At 39.0% G+C, this 26,243-nt stretch overlaps 1 protein-coding gene across 8 annotated transcripts in view; it reads left to right on the top strand.

Annotated features, from left to right (window-relative positions):
- RAVER2 (ribonucleoprotein, PTB binding 2) overlaps positions 1-26,243 on the top strand; it is a 126,969-nt gene that overhangs the window by 25,354 nt on the left and 75,372 nt on the right. For all 8 annotated transcript variants that reach the window (XM_065911589.1, XM_065911573.1, XM_065911555.1 and 5 more), the window contains exons 2-4: positions 2,576-2,642; positions 18,466-18,935; positions 21,695-21,886. In XM_065911589.1, the coding sequence (XP_065767661.1) occupies positions 2,576-2,642; positions 18,466-18,935; positions 21,695-21,886 (729 nt within the window). The remainder of the gene's footprint in view (positions 1-2,575; positions 2,643-18,465; positions 18,936-21,694; positions 21,887-26,243) is intronic.

The raw sequence follows: 26,243 nt of genomic DNA, 5'->3' as shown, positions 1-26,243 counted from the left end.
TACTTTTTCCTGGGTCAGAGCAACCAGGGCATGGGGAAAAATAATTCTTTCTTCCTTTGTAGGAAGTTTTGTAAACTTTCTCAGTTGGCAAAGTCTGTATTCCACATCTGATACATGGGAAAGCTGTGCTTAGAAATATGGGTATTTTAAAAATAAAATTTCCAACTTGCAAAAATGCATCCTTGAAAACATAAGATCTCTCTCAGGTGGTTCTCTCAGCTAAATGAGTAATATAACATGTCATTGTTTATGGATACTTGATAAAGTGAAGAGCGGTGTCCTGTTTTCTTTGTCTGGCATTTGACAGCTGTTAACTAGTGAAATGAGAGATTAGAGTTTGTGCCACTGAAAGCATACACTTGATGTCTTCAAACAAAACTGTGTCACCTTCTCTATAAAATATTCAATTAGCCAGTGGCAAGATGTGTGGGGTATGCTTTTGAGAGAGTTACATTTTCTTAGTGAGTTTCTTATGCTGTTTTCTAAGTCCAATAAGATGTTGATACTTACAAGATAAAAAATTATCATAGCTGTATAAAAACTGTATACTGATTGTATTACTATATAATTCATCAAACAGTGTTTTACACAACTGGTAAGTATATATATTTTTAAATATTGACTAATAAAGAATACTAAATTATCAGCTTTACCTTTCTTATCTTTCTTATATAAAAGATGATTGTCTTTTTTTTTGCCCAGCTTGTTTTATACTTTGCCTGTTATGTCAGTTTCCCCACCCCCTTGCATTGGGTTGAAAGGGAAAGTGTTTCTCAGTTTGAAACTATCCTCTTACTTATTTTTCATTTCCATGTGATCCCTTATTAAGGCACTAGAAGTATTGGTCTTTTAACTATCTGTGGCAGTGTACTATTTTTAGTTAATCCTAGAAGGAATAAGTCAGTACAGCATAGAGGTTAAGAGTGTAGTTCCCTGGAACCTAACCAGTTGGTGAATCTACACTCAGAAAATAACTAAGTGTAAGACCTTGGCAAGTTGCTTGAATTTTCTCTACTCTGTGTTTTCCTGTGTTTTTAATAAAAGGGTGTCTTCAATCCTCTGGTACCTAGTAAAAACTGAGTGAATGTTAGCTATAAAAATAGCAGTAATAAGAATTATTATTCTTGAATTAATTATTGATAGGTTGCAGACTTAACATCCTAGCACTTATGTCTGTTTTAACATCCTAGCACTTATGTCTGTTTAGTGTATTTGTTTGTAATACAGAATAGGTTGGCTGTACCACTCTCTATCTGGGTCTGAACGTCCGGTAATGTGATAGTTCAATTCCTTTAAAAAATAATAATGATATCTGTTGTATATTGTGAGTAAAATTTTCAAGGTCTAAGATCAAATGAATGACAAGTTATATTCACTTTAATGTTTATGTGAGTGCCTAGTATATTCAAAGCAATATGGATAATATACAGATAAAATATAGTTCTTGTACTCAAGTAGTATCAATTTAATAGAAGGGATTAGAGAAATAGAGACAAAATATAGTGTATTTTTCCAGGTGGATGGAAGTTATGATATCAGAATTTAAGAATTCAGAATGAACTAGTAATACAAGCTGAACAAACCAGAAAACCAGTTTAAGCATCTTGGGGAACTGAAGGGAAAGAAATTGGGCTGCATACTGTAATTTGAGGGTTATTGCTTCATACCCAGGGATCTCTAGGTTAGGTTTTAATTTATATTTATTTCTTCTTCATATTGGTATTACCATCTATGGATGTGTGTGTGCGTAATCGCTCAGTCGTGTCTCTTTGTGACCCCATGGACTGTAGCCCACTAGGGGGATTCTCCAGGCAAGAATACTGAAGTGGTTTGTCATGCCCTCCTCCAGGGGATCTTCCCAACCCAGTGATCGAACCCAGGTCTCCCACATTGCAGGTGGATACTTTACCATCTGAGCCACTCGGGAAGCCCAAGAATACTGGAGTGTGTAGCCTATCCGTTCTCCAGGGGACCTTCCTGACTCAGGATTTGAACCAGGGTCTCCTGCATTGCAGGCAGATTCCTGAGCTACCAGGGAAACCCTCTACAAGTGTAATAGTTGTTAAAAACTCAGTTTGTAGTACCCAAGTAGAAATGTTTAACATTTCTGTAAGAGAGGCATAAAGTATGACCAGTGTTAGCATAGAGGTGATGTACTGTGGGAAAGAATTAGGAAAAAAATCTTCATAGACGAATATTTGAGCTGGGATTTCAAAGGATGCATGTGATTCCAGGTGAATTTGGGATCTGTAGTAGTTGTTTGCCCCATGAAAGTTCAAAGTGTCAGCATAAATTCAGAATGAAGATTGTACATGGTATCCTCTTGAGAGAGGAGGTGTTCATCGGAGCAGGAATGTGGGCATATGTAGGAGTTTGTTGGGAGATATATTTGAAGAGGTACGTTAGTGCCAGATCTGGTGGGTCTTGAATGCCTTTAATTTAAATGAGTGATAGAGAACCACAGAAGACTCTTTTACATGGGGAACGGTGATGGTAGTGGTGGTGGGCTAATACAGATGGATTATCCACCAACCGCATTTGTGTGTTCATTGAGTTCATGTTTTGTCTCTTTCAGGAAGTTCATGATTTACTACAAGACTATGAATTAAAATACTGTTATGTGGACAGAAATAAGCGAACAGGTAAGATTTCTGTTCTAAGCATCTGATTTTATTTTAATTTTACATGTTGTCATTATAGAGCAAAAAAGCCAAGTGTCTTTTTATTCTTAAACTAATCTCTGAATTTCTTAAACATTAAATCATATACATGTTGCATAATTTATTTTCTGTAGGTAATATAAGTATTCTAAATTTTAGTCACATAAATTAATGCAGTTTAGGGAGCTCATTCTACCACATGGACACTGGTACTGTCAAGAACCACTTTAGAATCCTACATCTAGGTTATTAGTGTCTGACCTGGCCCTGCCCACCAACCTGTCTGGACCACTGCTGGGATCCATCAGGCCAAGCAACTAACAGGGTAGGAACACAGCCCCCCTAATCAATAGGCAGATTGTCTTAAGACCCCTTGTGGGGTCACACCAGGCCCTGTCCACCAGAGCAGCAACGACCCAGTTCTACATACCACTAGCCCTGAGACCCCTGGGTCCCTGCAGCCAGCCACCAGTGGGCGGGACCCCCTTGGGCTCTGGCCCAGCCCACCGGTGGGCTGGCTGTAGCCTCTCAACCAACCTTACTCACCAGTGGGCAGATGCCATTCCCAAGCCCACCACAGCCCCCATAGCCTGCCATGGCAGAACCTAGCCCATCACCAGCAGTCCAGCATCAGCTCTGAGACAACCAGGTTCCCCAGAATCTAGCCCCACCTACCAGGAAGTCAACACAAGCTATAGGGCACCTAGGACTCCAGAGCCAATTGTATTGGGAACCAGCCCCACACGCTGATGGACTAAAACCAGCTCAAGGATACTCGGGGCCCTTCAATTGAAGATCCTTGGACATGACGCTATCCACCAGTGAGCCATCACTAGCTCTGGGACCCCTCGGGCCCTGTAGCCAGAGACCCCAGGACACAACTCTGTCTACCAGTTGGCCAGCACAAACCCCAGAACCCAGCTTTACCTACTGGTGGGCCAGCACCAGTCCTGGGAGTCTCTGGATCCCAATCCTGCCCACCAGCAAGCAGGCCTACATCAGCCTCAGGGCCACCACATCCCTGCAGCCAGTTCTGTCAGAATTTAACCAACACACAGCAGGATGATATCAGCCCCTGGACCCCTCATGCCCTGGTTCTGCACACCACCAGGCCAGTATCAGTTCTGGACACCTTGTGCCCCTTAGCATCCAGAATCCAGCACCATCCACCAGTGGGTTGACACCAGATTTGGCACTCCCAGGGCACTGCAGCTGAAAAACCTGGTGGGGGGAGGGGGTGGTGCCTAGCTTTGTCTGCCGATGAGCTGGCATCAGCCCTGGGACACCCTGGGTCCCAGCTCCGCCCATCAGCAGGCCAATACCAGCTCTTGGACTGCTTGGCCAGTTGCCCCAGAATCTAGGCAGTGGAACAGCACCAGCTTTGGGATACCCCAGAACCTACAGCCAACCATGTCAGGAAGCAGCCTCTCCACCAGCAGTCCAAAACTAAATCAGGAACCCTAGTCCTGCAACCACCCCTTTCCCAGAACTCATCTTTGCCCATGAGAGAGCCAGTGCTGGCTCCTCAGCTTGTGACATGGTCCTACCAACCAACGTCAGCAGCTTCTTCACAATGCAGGGCCTGGCAACCGGCTGGACCAGGTAGCCACCTACCAGACTTCCTGCAGTGGTCAGCCTGCCACACAGAAGGACCCATGCAGCTCACATGGGGGTCACCCCTAGGGTGTACAGCTCTGGCTGCCAGACAGGAGTGCACTGTCTGCACACATAGGACGTCTCCTACAAAAGGCCACTCTTCCAAGTCAGGGTGTAACCAACCTCCCAGATATGTAGAAAAAGAAACAGCAAAGTAGACAAAACAAGGGGCCAAAAGAGCATGTTCCAAAAGAACAAGCGAGAATAAAACTCCGGAAGAGCTATGTGAAGTGGGGGTAGGCAGTCTACTTGAGAAATAGTCAAGGTAGTGATTGTGAAGATGATCAGAGAACTTGGGAGAAGATAGGTTATACAGGGTAAGAAGTTAGATGTTTTTAACAAAGGATCAGAAAATTTAAAAAAGAACCAAACAGAGATAAAGAATGCAGTAACTGAAATAAAGAAGAGCAGGATGGTGGATTCTTTCTACTACACCAGAAGGGATCAAAAGTAGATTAAATGATAAGAGGAATGGATCAGTGAGCTGGAAGACAGGAGTAGAAATTACTGATGCTTAACAGAAAAAAGAATAAAAAGAAATGAGGATGGTTTAAAAGACCTCAGAGACAACATCAGGCCCGCTAACATTATAGAGATCCCAGAAGGAGAAGAGAGAGAGGCAGAGAACATATTTGAAGACATAATAACTGAAAAGCTTCCCTAACCTGAGAAAGAAAACAAGCATTCAGATACAGGAAGCACAGAGAGTCTCAAACAAGATCAGTCCAAAGAGGACCACAGCAAGACACTTTGTGATTAAAATGGCAAAAAATAAAGATAAAGACAATATAAAAAGCAGCAAGGGAAAAGTAGTAAGTTATATACAAGGAAATGCCTGTCAGACAGTCAGCTGACTTTTCCGCAGAAACTATGCAGGCAAGAAGGAAGTGATATATTTAAAGTGATGAGAGGGAAGAACCTACAGCCAAGAATACTATACCAAGAAAGGCTTTCATTCAGATTTGATGGGGAGATTGAAAGTTTTACCGACTTCCCTTGTGGCTCTGCTAGTAAAGAATCTGCCTACAATGCGGGAGACCTGGGTTTGGAAAATCCCTGGAGAAGGGAAAGGCTATCCACTCCAGTATTCTGGCCTGGAGAATTCCATGGACTGTGCAGTGTGCTGTATAGTCCATGGGGCCACAGAGAGTTGGACACGACTGAGAAACTTTCACTTTCACTTTGAAAGTTTTACACACAAGTAGCATCCAAAGCACCGGTTTGGATGGGTTCACAGATATTTTCTGTTAAATATTTGGAGAAGAGTTAACATGTATCCTTCTCAAACTACTCAAAAGAATTACAAAGGAATGGATACTTCTGAACTCATTCTACAAGGCCAGCATCACCCTGATAACAAAACCAAAGATACCACAAAAATTGAAAAGTACAAGTCAGTATGACTGATGAATGTGGATGTAAAAATCCTCAACAAAATATCAGCAAACTGAAATCAGCAATACATTGAAAAGACCATATGCCATGAGCAAGCAGGGCTTATTTTGGGATGCAAGCATAGTTCAAAATCTGCAAATTGATCAATCTGATAAATCATATTAACAAATTGAAGAATAAAAATCATGACCATCTAAATATGCAGAAAAAGCTTTTGAAAAATTCCACATTCTTTTATGGTTAAAGCTCTCAGCAAAGTGGCTGTAGAGGGAACAAACCTCAAAATAATAAAGACCATCTGATAAGCCACAGCTAACATCATGTTTAGTGGTGAAAAGCTGAAAGCATTTCCTCTAAGATCAAGACCAAGGCAAGGATGCCCACTATTGCCACTTTTATCCAACATGGTATTAGAAGTCCTAGCCACAGCAGTCAGACAATAAAAAGAAGAAAAACCCCAATTAGAAAGGGAGAAATAAAACAGATGACACATGTTATACATAGAGATTTCTAAAGATGCCACCAAAAACTCATCGATGAATTTGATACAGTCTCTTCAAGAAATGATGCTCAGAAACTGGACAGCTCTTGTAAAAGAATGAAATTAGAACGTCTTCTCATACCATATATAAAATTAAACTCAAAATGGATTAAAAATCTAAATGTAATACTGGAAACCATAGATCCTAGAAGAGAACATAGGCAGAACATTTTTTGATATAAATCCTGTAGCAGTACTTTTTTTGGCTATCCCTCCTAAAACAAAGGAAGCAAAAGCAAAAATAAACAAATGGGACCTTACTAAACTTAAAAGCTTTTGCATAGAGGAGGGAACCACTGATAAAATGAAAAGACAACCTACCGAATGGGAGAAATATTTGCAAATGGTGTGACTGATAGGTGGTTAATATTCAAAATATATGAACAGCTCATACAACTCTATCAAAAAAAACTAAACAACCCAATTAAAATGGGCAGAAGACCTGAATAGACATTTTTCCAAGGGAGACATATAGGTGGCCAAGAGGCACATGGAAAGATGCTTAGCATTGCTAATCATCAGAGAACTACAAATCAAAACCACAATGAAATATCACCTCACACTTGTCAATACGACTATTATTTAAAAAAAAAAAAAACACCCAAAAAACAAATGTCAGAAATATGATGAAAAGGCATTCTCATTACAGTGCTGGGGATTTGGATTTACACCAGTGTAAATTGGTGCAGCCTCTGGAAAACAGTGTGGCGGTTCCTCATAAAACCAAAAATTGAACTATCATATGATTAGCAACTCCACTCCTGGCTAAATAAAGTGAAAACACTAATTCAAAAAGATACATGCACCTCAGTGTTCATATCGGTGCTATTTACAGTAGCCAAGTACGAGGCAACCTAAGCATCCATTAACAGATGAATAGATAAAGAGGTGGTATATACACACACACACACACACACACACACACACACACACACACACACACACACACACACACACACACACACACACACACATATATGTATACACACACACAATGCAGTACCATTCAGCCATAAAAAATGAATGAAATTTTGCCTTTTGCAGCAACATGGATAGACCTGCAGGGTCTTGTGCTTAGTGAAATAAGTCAGAGAATGATAAATACTATATATTATCAGTTATATGTGGAATCTAAAAATAAAACAAATGAATATGACAAAGCAGAAACAGACTCACAGATATTGAGAACAAACTAGTGGTTACCAGTGTGGAGAGGAAACAGGGAAGGGCAAGATAAGCGTAGAGGATTAAGAGGTGCAAACTCTTACACATAAAATAAGCTATAAAGATACACTGTACAGCACAGGGAAGTAGCCAATATTTTATAATAATTTAAATGGAATATAATCTGTGAACATTCAAATCACTGACATACACCTAAAATGATATAATATTGTAAATCAACTATACCTCAATAAAAAGTTAGGCAAAAAGGGAATTTGCATAGGTTTTTAAAAAATATATATAATATTGCCAGAGCTTTATGAAGCTTTATGAAGTTCTATAATGAATGTCCTAATGTTATAACATTTTAATGAATGTTATATTTGCTTAGTATTGCTTGAATTATAATGCTTGAATGAATGTTTTGAATTTGCTTAGTATTGTTCATTTTTAATAATATATTATTGGACTTAGTGGAATAGACTATGTAATTTGACCTTTAGTTATACAAATTGGGAAAATTGTTTAATTTTTCTGCATGTTTTATATCTGAGAGTAAAAGCCTAAGCTAGATTATTTTCTCTGTGTACATATGATGTAAATATTTAAAACATCTCTTTGAGATAACAAAAAAGTAAGGAAATGTCTGAAGGATGATATAACCATTGTGTGTGTGTGTGTGTGTGTGGTGTTTAGTCACTAAATTGTGATACTAATGTCTGAAGGATGATATAACTATCTTGTGTGTGTTGGGGGCAGGGAGTGTTTAGTCCTAAGTCGTGATCAGTTCAGTTCAGTTCAGTTGCTCAGTCGTGTCTGACTCTTTGCGAACCCATGAATCGCAGCACACCATGCCTCCCTGTCCATCACCAACTCCGGGAGTTCACTCAAACCCGTGTCCATCGAGTTGGTGATGCCATCCAGCCATCTCATCCTCTGTCGTCTCCTTCTCCTCCTGCCCCCAATCCCTCCCAGCATCAGGGTGTTTTCCAATGAGTCAGCTGTTCACATGAGGTGGCCAAAGTATTGGAGTTTCAGCTTCAGCATTAGTCCTTCCAGTGAACACCCAGGACTGATCTCCTTTAGGATGGACTGGTTGGATCTCCTTGCAGTCCAAGGGACTCTCAAGAGTCTTCTCCAACACCACAGTTCAAAAGTATCAATTTTATGGCACTCGGCTTTCTTCACAATCCAACTCTCACATCCATACATGACCACTGGAAAAACCATAGCTTTGACTAGACAGACCTTTGTTGGCAAAGTAATGTCTCTGCTTTTTAATATGCTGTCTAGACTGGTCATAACTTTCCTTCCAAGGAGTAAGTGTCTTTTAATTTCATGGCTCCAATCACCATCTGCAATGATTTTGGAGCCCCAAAAGATAAATTCTGACACTGTTTCCACTGTTTCCCCATCTATTTCCCATGAAGTGATGGGACCAGATGCCATGATGTTCATTTCCTGAATGTTGAGCTTTAAGCCAACTTTTTCACTCTTCTCTTTCACTTTCATCAAGAGGCTTTTTAGTTCCTCTTCACTTTCTGCCAGAAGGGTGGTGTCATCTGCATATCTGAGGTTATTGATATTTCTCCTGGCAATCTTGATTCCAGCTTGTGCTTCATCCAGCCCAGCGATTCTCATGATGTACTCTGCATACAAGTTAAATAAGCAGGGTGACAATATACAGCCTTGACGTACTCCTTTTCCTAGTTGGAACCAGTCTGTTGTCCATGTCCAGTTCTAACTGTTGCTTCCTGACTTGCATACAGGTTTCTCAAGAAGCAGGTCAGGTGGTCTGGTATTCCCATCTCTTGCAGAATTTTCCACATTTTATTGTAATCCACACAGTCAAAGGCTTTGGCATAGTGATACTGACTCCCAAATTAGCAGGTTTTTTTTTTTTTTTTTTTCTGGCTGCACTGGGTCTTCACTGCAGTGTGTGGGCTTTCTCTAGTTACAGCACATGGAGTCTTCTCTAGTTGCAGTGCATGGGATCCTAGTGCTTAGTTGCCCCAAAGCATGTGCGATCTTAATTCCCCAAGCAGGGACTGAACCTCTGTCCCCTGCATTGGGGCTCCCCTGATGCAATGCCAGAGTCCCTGCTTGCAATGCAGGAGATGCAGGAGACTCTTTGCAACCCTGTGGGCTGTAGCCCACCAGGCTCCTCTGTCCATGGGATTCTCCAGGCAAGAATACTGAAGTGGGTTGCTGTGCCTTGCCCCAGGGGATATTCCTGACCCAGGGTTTGACCCCACAGCTCCTGCATTGCAGATGGATTCTTTACTTTTGAGCCATGGGGGAACCCTATTATGTTAGATACTTGAAACTAATGTTATGTGTTGATTATACTTCAACTTAAAAAGACTTTGAAGTATTTTGTTCATTAAAATATTATATAGATGCTAGAGCCCTAATGTAGTACTATTAAGTGAATTACCTCTGATAGTATGATAAGAAGTTCTGCATTTATTTTTTCTGATTTATAAAAGAAATATAGAAAAGAACACTACAGTTAAAAATGAAATCAAGTTTTTACCTCTCTGACTCCATTCCCTCCATCCCTCCTTGCCAAAGGCCAAGCACTAACGAATTTGGTGCACACTTTCCATCTGTGCCATTCCATTGTGGTAGTTATTAGAGCTGTTCACGGATTCTTTTTATTCCGGTCACAGGGTAAATAGTGCTTCCCCGTCTCTCTTTGAAGTTAGCAGTGGACGTGTGATTTGGCTTTCGATGAATGAAGTGCTGTGAAAGTGACATGTACCCCCTCCAGGTAGAAGATTTCAGAGCTAGCATGTGATTCACTGCTCACCCCACAACTTGCTAAAGTGATTGAGGAAGGTTGTATGTCCTCTTTAAACATAGTCCCCGAGTGGCTATAATGAGCAAAGCCTCCTTCCTTTCTTCCTTTCAGTGTGGGATCTGCATGATGAACAAAGAGGAGAAACCCTTTTATTTTGTTAAGTCTTTGAAATTGTGAAGTGGTTTCTTGTCAAAGCATCCCAACTAATGCCTGAAATTCTACTATATGTAAAGTTAACAGTGTTGTATTGAATACTTGGTGTTTTTTGAACAACATAAATGGTATTCTCCTATATTTTTCATTTAGCAACTAAATGACCAGATATGGCATTGTACATATAGCTTTAGGTCATTGATTTAAACTACTACATATTATTCTGTCCTGTGAATTTATCACCACTGATAAATCTGTTCATTACTGATAGGCATTTAGGAAGCTTTAACTTTTCCAGCATTTCAAAAAACACTGCAGTGAGTATGCTTTTCCTTTCTTCTGATATACATTGCAGTGGTTTCTCCACAAGTGAATTACTGGGTTTGTAAGTTATGTTCAACTTCAATGTTAAAAATCTTGACAAAGGCTTTACAGCTCACTTTTAGCCAGGAATGGTGCTGTTCCTACCAGCTAGGATGATAGACATCATGATTCATGGTTGATCAGAAGGAATATTCAAAGATGTTTTGTTTCAAGTGGAGAAAATTAACTCTATATTAACATTGCTAAAAGTTTAAAAGTGAGACCGTTAAGGATCAAGCTCATTCCTGATAACTTAACTATGACCTAGAGAATATTTGTTTGAATACAAAACATCCAGTACCCAGCACGGTAAAAATTTAGTGTCTGGTATCCAATTAAAAATGACCAGATATGGCAAAGAAGCAGAGAAGTATAGCCCATAATGAGAAATCAATCAAAGCTGATCTGGAATTGAAATAGATGAATTAAAACAGTTTTTAACTGTGTTTCATATGTACAAGAATTTATAGTAAAAATTTAACATATTAAGTAGAGGATGGAAGATGTTAAATATACTTTTAGAAATGAAAACTACAATTTCTGGGATGAAAAACAGGATGGGTAGATGGGATTCACAGCAGAATAGACATTGCAGAGGAACAGATCAGTAAATGTGAATACATGGAAACAGCCAAAGTGAAACAGGAAAAAAGAGCTATAAAACATGAACTATCCGTGAACTATGATATATGGCCAACTTCAAAGCCCTAATTTTGGAGTAATGCAGTCTCTGTATGAGAGAGAAAGTAGTACAGAAAAAAACATTTAAAGAATTACTAGCTGAAAAATTTCCAGATTTGGCCTGAACCCAGAGATCCCCAAAGCTTAACCAACCTCAAACACAAAACATGAAAAAACTACAATAAGATACATTTGTAATCAACTTACTTGCAATTAGTGATAAAGAGAAAATCTTAAAAACAGCTCCCCCCACCAAGGACATATTATGTTTAGATGGAAAAAGAGAAATATGACTGCATATTTATTGGAAACAATACAAATGAGAAGACCGTGGGGCAATATGTTTTCCTTCTTTGCTGAAAGAAAAAAGATCAAAAAAAGATCACTTAATAAAATTATTAAGACACTTATGAAAGATACTGAAGAATTCACAAATAAACAGAAGGTATTCTGTGGTCATGGACTGGAAGAATTAACATTGTCCACACTACTGAATCTAAAGGAAATCAACCCTGAATATTCATTGGAAGAACTGATGAATGAAGCTGAAGCTCTAATACTTTGGCCACCTGATGTGAAGAGCCAACTCATTGGAGAAGACCCTGATGCTGGGAAAGATTGAGGGCCGGGTAAAAAGGGGGCAACAGAGGATGAGATGGTTGGATAGCATCATTGACTCAATGGACATGAGTTTGAGCAAACTCTGAGAGATGATGAAAGCCAGGGAAGCCTGGCATGCTGCAGTCTGTGGTGTCGCAAAGAGCTGGACATGACTGAGTGACTAGCACAGCACAACCACCACCCTACTTAATAGGAGAAAATATTTGCAAATTATATCTGATAAGGAGCTAATATCCATAATACATAAAGAACTCATACAACTCAATAGCAAAAGGATAATCTAATTAAAAACCTGGCAGATGATATCTAAAGAGACATTTTTCTAAATTAGACATATAGGTGGGCAACAGATTCATGGAGAGGTGTTCAATATCACTAATCATCAGGGAAATGCAAATCAAAACTACAGTGATATATCACCTCACACCTGTTAGAATATAGCTGTTATCAAAAAAGCAAGAAAAAGTGTTGGAGAGAAGGAGTAAAGGGAACCCTTGTACACTGTTGGTGGGAATGGAAATTGATGCAATCACTATGGGAAACAGAATCGAGGTCCTTCAAAAAATTAAAAATGGGACTACCATATTGTCCAGCAATTCCACTTTGGGATATTAATGTGAAGAAATTGAAAACATTATTTCAAAAAGATATAGGAACCCCCATGCTCATTGCAGTGTTATTTACCACAGTCAAGATGTGGAAACTCCCTAAGTGGTTACTGATAAATGGATGAGGAAGATGTCATATATACATAGACAATGGAATATTATTCAGCCTTAAAAAAGAATGGAGTCTTACCATTTATGATAAGATTGATGGGCCTTGAGAGCATTATACTAAGTGAAATAGGTCAGAGAAATACAAATACTGTGTGACCTCATTTATAGGTGAAATCTAGAACAAAAGCAAAAAACCTTGAGCTCATAGATACAGCCAGAGGCTAGGGATGGGGTGAAATGGGTGAGGGGAGTCATAAGATACAAATTTCCATATAAAATAAGTCATGGGGATGCAGTGTATACCATGATTACTACAAATAACAGTACTGTAGTGTATATTTGAAAGTTGTTAAGGAAGTAGGTCTTAAAAATTCTCACCCCTTGCCTCTGATATTTTGTAATTATGTGTGGTGACAGATGTTAACTAGACTTATTTCACAATACATACAAATACTGAATTATTAAACACTTGAAACTAATATAATGTTATTTGTCATCTATACATCAAAAAATCCCATGGAATTATTTACCCACCAAAAATATATTTTAAAAGTAAGGATGAATAAAGATATTTTTTAATCATATAAAAGCTGGAAGAATTAATCACCATCAAACCTACATTATAAGAAGTATTTAGAGAAGTCCTTTAAGCAGGGAGAAAATGGTGCTAGATGGAAATCTGGATCTATACACAGAAATGGAGACTATCAGATGTTTTCTGTGTGTGTATAAAAACTGTTTTGTTAATATTCAGTTCTCTGTAAAAGATAGTGGTTTAAAGTAAAAATAGTAACACTATTATGGAGGTTATAACTCCTGTAGAAATAAAATGCATAACAACAATACAAGGATGGAGAGGGGAGGAATGGAAGTATACTGTTGTAAAGTTTTTGGACTATATGCGGAAAGATCAATATCATTTGATGGTAACTGTTAACTTACAGATGTATACTACTAAGCCTGAATCACCCACTAGAATAATACAGGGAGGAAGCTCAGTAATTGTATTAAATGACATTGCCTTGAATTTCATTACCTATGGTGGTGTTTGAGGAAACAGATAATAATAGTTTAATAAAAGTGGCTGCAGTTATAAACTGTGACCTTAAAATTAGAGCTTTCTGTTATAGATAAGAAGAAATAATTGTTTTAGAATAGGATACATCAGATGTTCAAGCTGGTTTTAGAAAAGGCAGAGGAACCAGAGATCAAATTGCCAACATCCACTGGATCGTTGAAAAAGCAAGAGAGTTGCAGAAAAACATCTCCTTCTGCTTTATTGACTATGCCTTTGACTGTGTGGATCACAATAAACTGTGGAAAATTCTGAAAGAGATGAGAATACCAGACCACCTGACCTGCCTCTTGAGAAACCTGTATGCAGGTCAGGAAGCAACAGTTAGAACTGGACATGGAACAGACTGGTTCCAAATAGGAAAAGGAGTACATCAAGGCTGTGTATTGTCACCCTGCTTATTTAACTGATATACAGAATACATCATGAAAAATGCTGAGCTGGATGAAGCACAAGCTGGAATCAAGATTGCTGGGAGAAATATCAATAACCTCAGATATGCAGATGACACCACCCTTATGGCAGAAAGTGAAGAGGAACTAAAGAGCCTCGTGAAAAAACAGAGTGAAAAAGTTGACTTAAAGCTTAACATTCAGAAAACCAAGAACATGGCATCTGATCCCATCACTTCATGGGAAATAGATGAGGAAACAGTGGAAACAGTGGCTGACTTTATTTTAGGGGGGCTCCAAAATCACCGCAGATGGTGGTTGCAGCCATGAAATTAAAAGACGCTTACTCCTTGGAAGGAAAGTTATGACCAACCTAGATAGCATATTAAAAAGCAGAGACATTACTTTGCCAACAAAGGTCCATCTAGTCAAAGCTATGGTTTTTCCAGTGGTCATGTATGGATGTGAGAGTTGGACTGTGAAGAAAACTGAGCGCTGACAAATTGATGCTTTTGAACTGTGGTGTTGGAGAAGACTCTTGAGAGTCCCTTGGACTGCAAGGAGATCCAACCAGTCCATCCTAAAGGGGATGATCCTGGGTGTTCATGGGAAGGACTGATGCTGAAGCTGAAACTCCAGTACTTTGGCCACCTCATACAAAGAGTTGACTCATTAGAAAAGACCCTGATGCTGGGAGGGATTGGGGACAGGCGGAGAAGGGGATGACAGAGGATGAGATGGCTGGATGGCATCACCGACTTGATGGAAATGGGTTTGAATGTACTCCGGGAGTTGGTGATGGACAGGGAGGCCTGGTGTGCTGCGATTCATGGGGTCGCAAAGAGTCGGACATGACTGAGCGACTAAACTGAACTGAGTTAATCTATGCATTTATACTTTCATCCTTTCAGCTGACACAGAATCTCCACTGTGGACCTGACAGTATGATAACTGATGGAGATATATATTCCATAGCAGTTTAGGGATCTCACAGTTGGTTAGAATAGCAGACATCTAAACAAAGTTTATAATACATTGTGATGTCTGCAATAACCCAGTCAATGTTCAAAATACCGAGGGGTAATAAAACAAGGATTAACTAACTGGAAGGGAACATCAGAGAATGCTTCCTGGAGATCATGATACATTAATCCCTGGGCTGAATTTGAAAGCCAACTAAAAGATTTGAATGGCTGAAGATATGGGAGAGATCTTGTAGGCAGGGGAGTGACATGTATAGATACTTGAAACAAGGTGATACCTAGGGAACTACCAACAATTCAGTGTTGTTGGAGAATAAAGAAGTGTGGTGGGGAAGGTCAGTTTGACAGTTAATGAGTCTGGCGTTAGATCAAAAGGGCCTGGTAGGGTATGATAACTACACTGTGTCTTGGCTTCATTTTTGATAGTAAATCATCGCATTTTAGGCAGTAGACAGGCACAATTAAACTTTCATTTTTGAGAGTTCACTTTATTGTCATTGAAGAAAAATGATTGAAAAGCTAGTAGAATGAAGGAAAGAGGATTGATCCAAGACCTATTTGGAGGGTAAAATTTGAGGATGCCTTTAAGTGAGAGGTAAAGCAGATAGGGTCTCAGGTAATTCCTAGGTTTCCCATTTGTGAGTGTGATGCTAGCAGCTAAGACAGAGAATGAAGGAAGCTGAGCCATGTAGAGTTTACAGGAACAGAGAGGCTGAAGATCATGAGTTATGTTTGATCATGTGTGAATCAGCATGTGAATATATACGGAACTAAGACTAGAAATGTAGTTTTGAGAGTTGACAAGAGAATAAGACGTTTTCTATGAGCCCCCAGACTAGCCATTTTGCTCTATTAATTGCTTTCATTGCCCCCCATACTTCTTGGTAATATCACACTTGTAACTCTGTTTAATCTGTCATCCTCTATTGGATTGTGGGGTCCTTGTTGAAAAGGATCTTACTTATTTTGTTGACCCCCTCCTTTCCAGGGCCTAACACAGAGCCTGACACATGAGAAATGAATATATGGGCATGGATGTGAGTCCCCAGGGAAGGGGGCATAGACAGGGATTTATGGCTCAGGGTTGCTGGGTACAGTCACTGGCTGTCACTGTGTGCTTCTTCCAGGAAGGAACCTTAAGAATTACTACCTTACAGGTATGAATGGAGAGAAATATAGCAAAGGAAATGGAAGGAGGAGTGCTCTTAGGCTAGTATGAAGAAAATCGTGAAGGACTTTATTAAGGAAGTTAAGGAAGGGAATGGTTAGCAGTTTCAGATACCCAGAGAATTCAAATCAAATATGAACTGATGAACTTATGAGCTAAAGTGAAAGAAAGTGAAGTCACTCAGTTGTGTCCCGACTCTCTGCGACCCCATGGATTGTAGCCTACCAGGCTCCTCCATCCATGGGATTTTCCAGGCAAGAATACTGGAGTGGGTTGCCATTTCTTTCTCCAGGAGATCTTCTCGACCCAGGGATTGAACCCAGGTCTCCCGCATTGTAGGCAGATGCTTCACTGTCTGAGCCACCAGGGAAGTTCTGTGTCAGCATAAGGAAAGAAAGTCATAGAATCAAAATAACTCAAGTCCTTTGTAAGGGCTTGTTGGAAACCAAGAGATAATCTCTCAGTAAGTGCAGCAAAGCCATTTTCCCACTAGTGCTGGAAGAGTTAGCTATTCCTCTGTAAGTAGTTTCCTTGTATGTGGGTATCATGTTAAATAAAAAATGTAATTCTTTAAATATTAGCATCGCACTCAGTGTGGAGAGATGCTCACAGTCTGAGAGGTGCATGGGCGCTGTCCAGGTACGAGAGGAGAAGACTGACTGCCATGGCAGGCAGGACTGCCCATGCCGTTTAAATTCTTTCTCTCTTGCTGTGTGCACATTTGCCATGTTGTTATCTTCGCATTTGGGTAAGTTAGGTACTCATATGGGGCACCTTCATTGTGCGTTCCAAAGAGGCAGAGAAGAAGGAGAAGGAGGAAGGTTGAGAGAACAGTGTGTTTCTAGTTTGTGGTTTGTCCCGTGTTGTTTCTTTAATGTGGGGGTTTCAAATTTTTCTTATCATATTGCTCAAAATCTTATCAGATATACATGTGTGTATATTTCATTGATTTAGAATTCTGTATTTGTATCATGTTTTAGATTTTGCAAATTATCATGTCTATTTGTTGCTTAATGATGGAACAACTTCATTAGGTAGACAGGACAGTTTTTTTTTATCCCTCTTTGGTTTGTTCTACAAAGATTGGAAGGTAAACTACTTGTCCAGTATCATAGTCCTGTGATCTTTTCATACCATATTGTTCATCCCAACAGTATACAAATTGTATGTGTATGTATCGTTTCAATGTAATTAATTTTATTTTAAGGAAACATGTACATGAATTGGAGAAAGATTTGGCTTCCTCTGGGCATTTTGGTGTCTTTTGGCTATGCCTTTGTTCTTTTAGGTATTCTTTTTTTTAAATAATTTTAAAATTACCTATTTTTAAGGTATATTTTAGGTATTCTTGTTATCAAATAGGGCCTTTGAGAACTCTCTGAGAAGAAAGAATAGTTCATAAAATTTTGCATCACATATTATTGATGGAAAATATCAAATCTGTGTGTAGTTTAAAAAGACTACCATCACCCTTCCCCCCAGAAGTGGAGCTCTTAATATATGTTGTATGTTTTTTGAGTTACTGGTCATGAAATTGTTTACGTGGGAGTATCAGCATTTAAAAACAATGAAATAGAATAGAAAATATCAGAATATATTACACATGATAGGTGTTTTGCTTCCTGATACTTTTGTTTCAGAAATGTGTGTGTGTGTGTGTGTGTGTGTGTGTGTGTGTGTGTGTGTGTGTGTGTGTGTGTGTGTGTGTGTGTGTGTGTGTGTGTGTGTGTGTGTGTGTGTGTGTGTGTGTGTGTGTATGCGCATATGGGTGGGGTTCCCTAGTGGCTCAGAGAATAAAGAATCTGCCTGCAATACAGGAGACCCGGGTTTGACCCCTGGGTTGGAAAGATCCCTCGGAGAAAAAAGAATGGCAACCCACTCTAGTATTCTTGCCTGGAGAATTCCATGGACAGAGGAGCCTGTTGGGCTACAATCCACGGGGCTGCAAAGAGTCAGACATGATTTAGTGACTAACGCACTTACATATGTGTACCGAGGCACAGGTATAAAATGTATTTCTTACTGTGGGTCATGATCAAAAAAGCTTGAAAACACTGGCTCAGCAAACTCATTCATTTTATCTTCTTCCAGCTTTTGTTACCTTATTGAATGGGGAACAAGCGCAGAATGCAATTCAGATGTTCCATCAATATTCTTTTCGAGGAAAAGACTTGGTAGTCCAGCTCCAGCCAACAGATGCTTTGCTGTGTGTTACCAACTTGCCCACTTCTTTTACATTAGAAGAGTTTGAAGAACTCGTTCGTGCTTATGGAAATGTTGAGAGATGTTTTCTTGTCTACAGTGAAGTTACTGGCCGTTCCAAAGGCTATGGATTTGTAGAATACATGAAAAAGGACTTTGCTGCAAAGGCTCGATTGGAGCTGTTGGGTAAACAGTTGGGAGCATCGGCTGTCTTTGCCCAGTGGATGGATGTTAACCTATTGGCCGCAGAGCTCATTCATTCTAAGTGCCTTTGTATAGATAAACTCCCTAGTGACTATAGAGATTCCGAGGAGCTGTTGCAGTTTTTTTCCAGTATCCATAAACCTGTGTTTTGCCAGGTATGTATTTTTACGATATTATTTGAAATATTTAAAAATATCTACATGTGCATCTGCATAGACTCACATATTTATTATACCCATGTAAATATCAGCGTGGATAATCTCATTCTACTTTAGTTTGTAATGAACACTTTAATATGATGGTAAATTTTAAATCAATTTCTTTTGTTGGTAGGCCAGACTATGTTGTTCTTATATAATTATGTCTTAGCAAACCCAACACTTAATGCATCCACCTCCTTTCATCTATTCTTGAATCATTCATGCATTGATCACTTCATCCACCCACATTTGATTTGTCACATTCTCAGTGCCAGGTACCATACTGCTAAATGTCAGAAATATAACAAATAGGAAGATATTCTCTCTATACCTCACAGTTTTGTAGAGTACACTGACAGATAAGCAAATAACTATATATCCCGTGTGAAGAGTGAGATAATGCAAAATAGAAGAGTGTTACATGGTGTAGAAAGAATTTTCTGTCTTTATTCTGTCTTAATGGGGTCATGGTAATGGGGGTCATGGTAAGTGAGACATTTAGAGAAGATCCTGAAAACTGACAACATTGGTAAGAATTTTCAAGCACTTTGTCAGAATAAAATTTAATAAATTCTACCAAATGGACAAAAATATATACTGTATATGGCTCCTTCCTATACAGGTTTTTATAGCACCTGATGAAACCTTTCTCTTTCACTTCCCTTCATTTCTTCCTTTCTTCTCTCTTCCTTTGCTCCTTCTTATCTCCCATCTTTCCTCTGCTCACCCTTATTTTTCTATTATCATACATGTATTGAATCTCTACTCTTGCAGTAGAAAGTTTGAAATTTATTATAGTTTATTTAATTAAAATTAATGCTGCCATCTTACTTTTGCTTACATTTCTGCCCATCCAATCCCAATATAATCATCAAAGAAAGTATCCATGGAGCTTCAAAAAATTAGAATACTTTGTGACAAATCTTTGCCAAGTTATTGAAAGTTGTCTTATTGATATGCTATTCTTGAATACTAAAAATTATATAGTGATATCCTGTAGCCAAGCATAATTCTTTGTAGCTTTAATTGAGGCCTTTGAAGCAAATATGAGGGGAAAGCTGTTGTTTACATACTGTATTTGAATATGAATCTTGGAATTAGAAGGGACTTAGGTTACCTGGTCTTGTTTTCCACCTGGTTAAAAAAGAAAAAGGTCTGTTACAATCATTGTAAGTGATCATTTAGCTTTTGTTAAGTATTTTTAAGTAATGGAAAATTAACTATTAATAGATCACAAGTCATGCCATTACATATTTGAATGGCTCTCATATTGAATGGAAATATTGCTCTTTAAAATTACCAATGCTATGAAACTAAAATGATATTTTTTTTGAAAGACTTTAAATGACAGTGTAATTTACTTGGCATGAAGATTATGTAATAAACTAAGAATAATAAAAATATTTTAGAAATTTTCAAAAGCTTAATAAAGCCACTTTGAATGCCTTTATCAGTAAATCTGTTAAACTCAGGCTCTCTGGTTTGGTAGGTTGACATAGACTATATGGAAGACACAGTCTTCTTACCTTGTGATCAGAAGGGACCAAAGGGACTAATGGCTTTTACAAATCTAAATTTAAGATTTGGTTTGAATAAAAGGAATGAGGTTGTAGGAGAAATATTTGGAAGAGGTAGATATTTTCCCTTTCTTCCACATGAATGGAAGAAGTTTTATGGAGGAAAAGACATTTGAGGATAGTTTTAAAAGGAAGAAAGGATGAGAAAGGGAAAAAACAGAAATTTGGTCTACTATACAAAAAAGCTTCAAAAATAAGAGAAAAGCTAAAAAATGACTAAGAAATTATTGAATTGTATACCAATTTATGAGATGCCAAGTCCAAACAAAAGTTTTGTAGATATTTCTATTGGACTATTTCCTATACTTCGGAGACATACAAAGCTAAATTTTATCACATTTATCACTGGATACGAATGTGTTTAAGATGATTCAGATATGTTCAACACTTAAAAACTTTTTAGTGTTGTATTTTTTTTCTTACTTTTGCTTTTTATACCAGTCTTTATGGATCCAGGGCTTTAGTATCTTCCTTTACACTCTTACACATGGGTGACTGGAAATAACTTGAGTTCTGCTTTGCAGGAGTTTGTTTAGGGCACATTCAGGAAAAGGTTGTGTCCTGCATATGGTATTTTAAACAAACCTGGGGCACAGTTTCCTAAATAAGGCTTACTTTGGTATTCTCGCCCAAATTCCTGGGATACCTAAAATAAATAAAAGTTGAATATGGTTCCTTCTACTTTTGTTCTCTTGATAATGCAAATAGATACATGATCAAATTCAACAGGTTTCATCATCTGTGTATCTGGTGAATTTATTTTAAAGAAAGTTCAATTGTTGTGTCCCCAAATTTTTCTAGAGATTATTAATTATATATATATATAAATATATAGGGACTATGATCATCTGAACATTGACTTTTAATGTCAATGACTTTTAATGAACATTGACTTTGAATCAGAGATTCAAAGAAGCAGAAAGAAGCTTGACAGAATCTTACTTATCTTCCCATCTTCTAGAAAGACTGTACCTACCCAACTAGTAAACTTTTATTTTCAGGAAAAAAAGGAATACAATATTTTCACCGGTAGCATGCTTTGAGACATTTGTCCTTGAACTTACAGATGATTTACTTGTAAATAAATAATTCTAACTAAGTATTAGAATTCCCTTTTTAATAATTGTATCACATCAGCTTGCACAGGATGAAGGTAGTTATGTTGGTGGCTTTGCAGTGGTTGAGTATAGCACTGCAGAGCATGCTGAAGAGGTTCAACAAGCAGCTGATGGTATGACCATCCAGGGAAGCAAAGTTCAAGTTTCCTTCTGTGCCCCGGGAGCACCAGGGCGAAGTACCTTAGCCGCATTGATAGCAGCTCAACGTGTGGTAAGTTGTCCTTTTTCAAGAACAGAGGAATTCAAGTATCCAAAGTAGTTAATCATTGATTGGACTTTCATTATATTTTTATTACATGAAGACATTCTCCTTTTTTTTTTTAATTGACTAAATAATACTTCTGCCAAATCAAGCCAGGAGTCAGTACAATAGAGGAAACTGTGTTTCGTAAAGTGTATTCATCTCAAGAATTGAGGAAATTTTTTTATTTATTCAGTAAATGTTTGAGTTCCTGTTCTGTAAGTTTTGATTGCAGCATGCCCCCTTTTTCAAAAACTGTTCACAAGTGTGCATGTTGGACTGACTTCTTTATTGTGACGGTCTCTTACTACTCCCCTCTCTACTTCTCTGGTTGAAAATTCCTTGTAGGGAGCAACTATTCCTGCTTCACAGATTCTTATTCCTTGCACCTAGAATAGTAAATACCCATTGATCAAATGAAGGAAGAAACACACTTTTGAAGGGTCCAGGGAAGACTTCAGAATTGCGAAGGTGACATTTGAATGTAACGTTAAGGTACAATTTTGAAATGTTGATGGGGGTGAAGAATAGGATTGCCAGAAGAATACAGATTTTGCATGAGACATACTTACATTAAACACTATCCATTGTTATCTGGCACCCTGTGTTTTTACTTGCTGAGTCTGGCACCCCCAAGGAGGGAGAATGAGTGATTGAACTTACTCTGGTTGTGACAAAACGTTTCCAGCAGTAGGAGGAGACGAATTTTCATGCTTGAAAAGTGGAAAAGGTCTAGGTAGGCTGAGTGTGTAGAGATGTGTGGTGAAATGATAGCTCGATGGCAGCAGAGGGGGAGGGCTGGAGCACTCACAGCTTAGGTGGAACTTGATATGCGAGGCCAAGCTTACAAATTCCAAAGGGAATTTATAAAGTATATATACAAAGTATTGACAAGATCATAGTTAAGACAACAAGAAATCACCTAGTCTGGAAATGGTTTGGAAGTGGAGTGGACAGAGAAGGACCATCAGGGGAGGGAAGGAGGGCAGAAGAGATGACGGGTTGTCAGTGGTATCCTACTGTCATTTCACTTGTCCTCTTCCTCTTATTCTTTGATCTCACCCCTGGTCGTGGATGTCTTCTCTCTTTTTCTTGGTTTTTCCTTCCCTTCTTAGGTTTTTCTGTCGTCCTCATGTCCTTGACTGGCGTAATCCATGACTACAGCCATTCTCTCACTGTCAGTTTCATTGCCTGTAGTCAAGCTGTCTCTTGGTTGGATTGGATTTGCTGAGTTTTTGAATCTGAATCCATCCAGTCATGCACTTTTGCAGTCAGCGTTCTCTGTCTTCTTGGAGAAAAACAGACAACTAGGTGACTTAGTGCTCCTGCAAATGTCTGACATTCTTTATAGCTGACTTCCCAGCAAAACTAGTTCAAATCTTCACTTTTCTAGTCTTTGTCCTTCTTTCTATCTGATGGTCATGGCTGCTACTTTATAGAAATATACAGGCCATGTGCTGGACTCATGCATTTACTTTCTCTTACAGTCCCTGAGCACAAGTGCCCCATTTTTTACTTCTTTTTTCTCTTTAATAGCATTCCTTCCATAAACATTTACTGGGTACCCGCTACATATGAGATATATTAGAGATATTTAGGATTCACCAGTGAACAAAGGTCCGTCTAGTCAAAGCTATGGTTTTTCCAGTAGTCATGTTTGGATGTGAGAGTTGGACTATAAAGAAAGCTGAGCACAGAAGAATTGATGCTTTTGAACATCAATGGTGTTGGAGAAGACTCGAGAGTCCCTTGGACTGCAAGGAGATCCAACCAGTCCATCCTGATAGAAGTCAGTCCTAAATATTCATTGGAAGGACTGATACTGAGGCTGAAACTCTAATTCTTTGGCCACCTGATGTGAAGAACTGACTCGTTGGAAAGGACCCTGATGCTGGGAAAGCTTGAAGGCAAGAAGAGAAGGGGACGGCAGAGGATGAGTTGGTTGGATGGCATCACTGACTCAATAACCATGAGTTTGAGTAAACCTTGGGAGCTGGTGATGGACAGGGAAGCCTGGCGTACTGCAGTCCATGGGGTCGCAAAGGGTTGGAAACGACTGAGCAACTGAACTGAGTGAACAAAACAAAGATCCTTGCTGTCATGGAGGGAGTGCTCTGGTTCCCTCCCACCAAAGCAGGGGCTCATACCCCTGCCCCATCCTCAAGGATCTGCCTCCTCTACTTTCTATTTGACCTTTTGTTCACTGCCTCCATCCTATTTGCTTATAAACACACTCAAATCTTTTCCTCTCTAGATGCAGGCCTTTGTAATACCTTTTCCTCACAACTGGAGCTCCTTGAACAATCAGATCCTACTAGTCACCTTTTTTTTTCCATTTCTCATTTCCTTCTCAGCCCAATGCAGTGTAGTTTCTGCTTCCGCTATTAAGTGAATCTGTTCTCTTTAAGATTTACAGGAATTTTGTAATCAAGTCACATAGGTACTTTTCAGTCTTTCTTTGCTTGGTTTCTTTGCAACATTTAAAACCAACTGCCTACTGCCTTGAATTCCACCTATCATTCTTTTCCTCTCTAATTGTTCCATCCTTTTCTTCTTTTTCCCAGAGGGATGCTATCAGTAGACCTCTGTACTAGACTTCCTTACTTTCTTTCTCTTCATCACTCCAGTGGCTTCAGTTATTGCCTATCAGTGATGATTCCCAATCTTCTATTTTTGAACCAAATTGTTCTAAAGCACTAAATTTATATTTTAAAATGATTATTAGACATCCCCTTTTTATGTTATATGAATAGTTCAACTTCAGCTTTTCCAAAAGGAAACTGTTCTTCCCTGGGACTTGCTTTTCTATGTGCTATATCATCTGTGTGATATCAGTTCATTCAAACTGAAGCTGTCTGAACTAAAAACTCAGTCATGATTGATCTTCATCTACTCTCCAGTTCAGAATGCCAGGAATCTTAGCAAGTCTTTCAGTTCCACATCCTGATATCTGTTAAATCCTTGAGACTTGTCAGCATCTTTGTTACTTTACTCAGTGCCGGGGTCCAGCCCCAGCAGAATCCAGGGGACCCTCAGGATGAACGGCGTCGGCGAATGAGAGAGAGTGAGACAGAGCTCGGGGCTGAGTCTGAAGTTTATTTTTGCAGGGCTCCTAAATATACCCTTAGCAACATCTTTGGGGAGGTGCACATTGCTTACACACAGGGCATCTCAAAACATTACAGCAACTTGACCTTCAACAGAAACTGGATGTCACCCACATACTTTTTCGTTCACAAGAGTCTTTCTTATCATTTGGCCTTCAGGCCTGCTAACATTTTATGGCTTGCACCTGGTGTGACTTAAGCAACTTCAGTAGCCGACCCTGTTTTTCTTATAATTAATCTATTTTCTTTCTAATAAGCGTCATCTCTATGGGAACTAGATAGGATTACATTTTTACAGAACAGAAATGCGAAGCACTGCAGAAACAGCAGATATGGCACAAAACAGGCTCTTAGTCTAAAAGTTAACCACCTGCAAGAAGTCGCCAGCTAATCTCTATCTAAAGTATTTTCTATTAGGCACATTTGTGGCTATCATATTTGTGGAGCTTTTCTCACCCCGTGAAGGGGCCTATGCTTAACAGTTTCTTTTGTTAGCGTACTGTGTTTAGGATGTTTAGAACAATCAAGAGCATTTTGTGCAATGAGAGCACATATTTATCAAACAAGCCAGAATGCCAGCAAAAGGGTTTGAATTGAAACATTTTCTTCATCCCTGGCCCCTTCATAGGGTACCAGCGTCCAGGAGATTTATTAGTTAGGGTTTTTTTTTTTTTTTTTTTTTTTTTTTTTTTTAAATATTATTTTATTAGTTGGAGGCCAATCACTTTACAACATTTCAGTGGGTTTTGTCATACATTGATATGGATCAGCCATATAGTTACACGTATTCCCCATCCCGATCCCCCCTCCCACCTCCCTCCCCACCCGACTCCTCAGGGTCCTCCCAGTGCACCAGGCCCGAGCACTTGACTCATGTATCCCACCTGGGCTGGTGGTCCGTTTCACCATAGATAGTATACATGCTGTTCTTTCAAAACATCCCACCCTCACGTTCTCCCCCAGAGTTCAAAAGTCTGTTCTGTATTTCTGTGTCTCTTTTTCTGTTTTGCATATAGGGTTATCGCCACCATCTATCTAAATTCCGTATATATGTGTTAGTATACTGTAATGTTCTTTATCTTTCTGGCTTACTTCACTCTGTATAATGGGCTCCAGTTTCATCCATCTCATTAGAACTGATTCAAATGAATTCTTTTTAACGGCTGAGTAATATTCCATGGTGTATATGTACCACAGCTTCCTTATCCATTCATCTGCTG

This window comes from Muntiacus reevesi, chromosome 1, assembly GCF_963930625.1.
Source record: "Muntiacus reevesi chromosome 1, mMunRee1.1, whole genome shotgun sequence".
Taxonomy (NCBI): domain Eukaryota; kingdom Metazoa; phylum Chordata; class Mammalia; order Artiodactyla; family Cervidae; genus Muntiacus; species Muntiacus reevesi.
The sequence above is the reverse complement of the archived record's forward strand: the minus strand, read 5'-3'. Positions and strand labels throughout refer to the sequence as shown.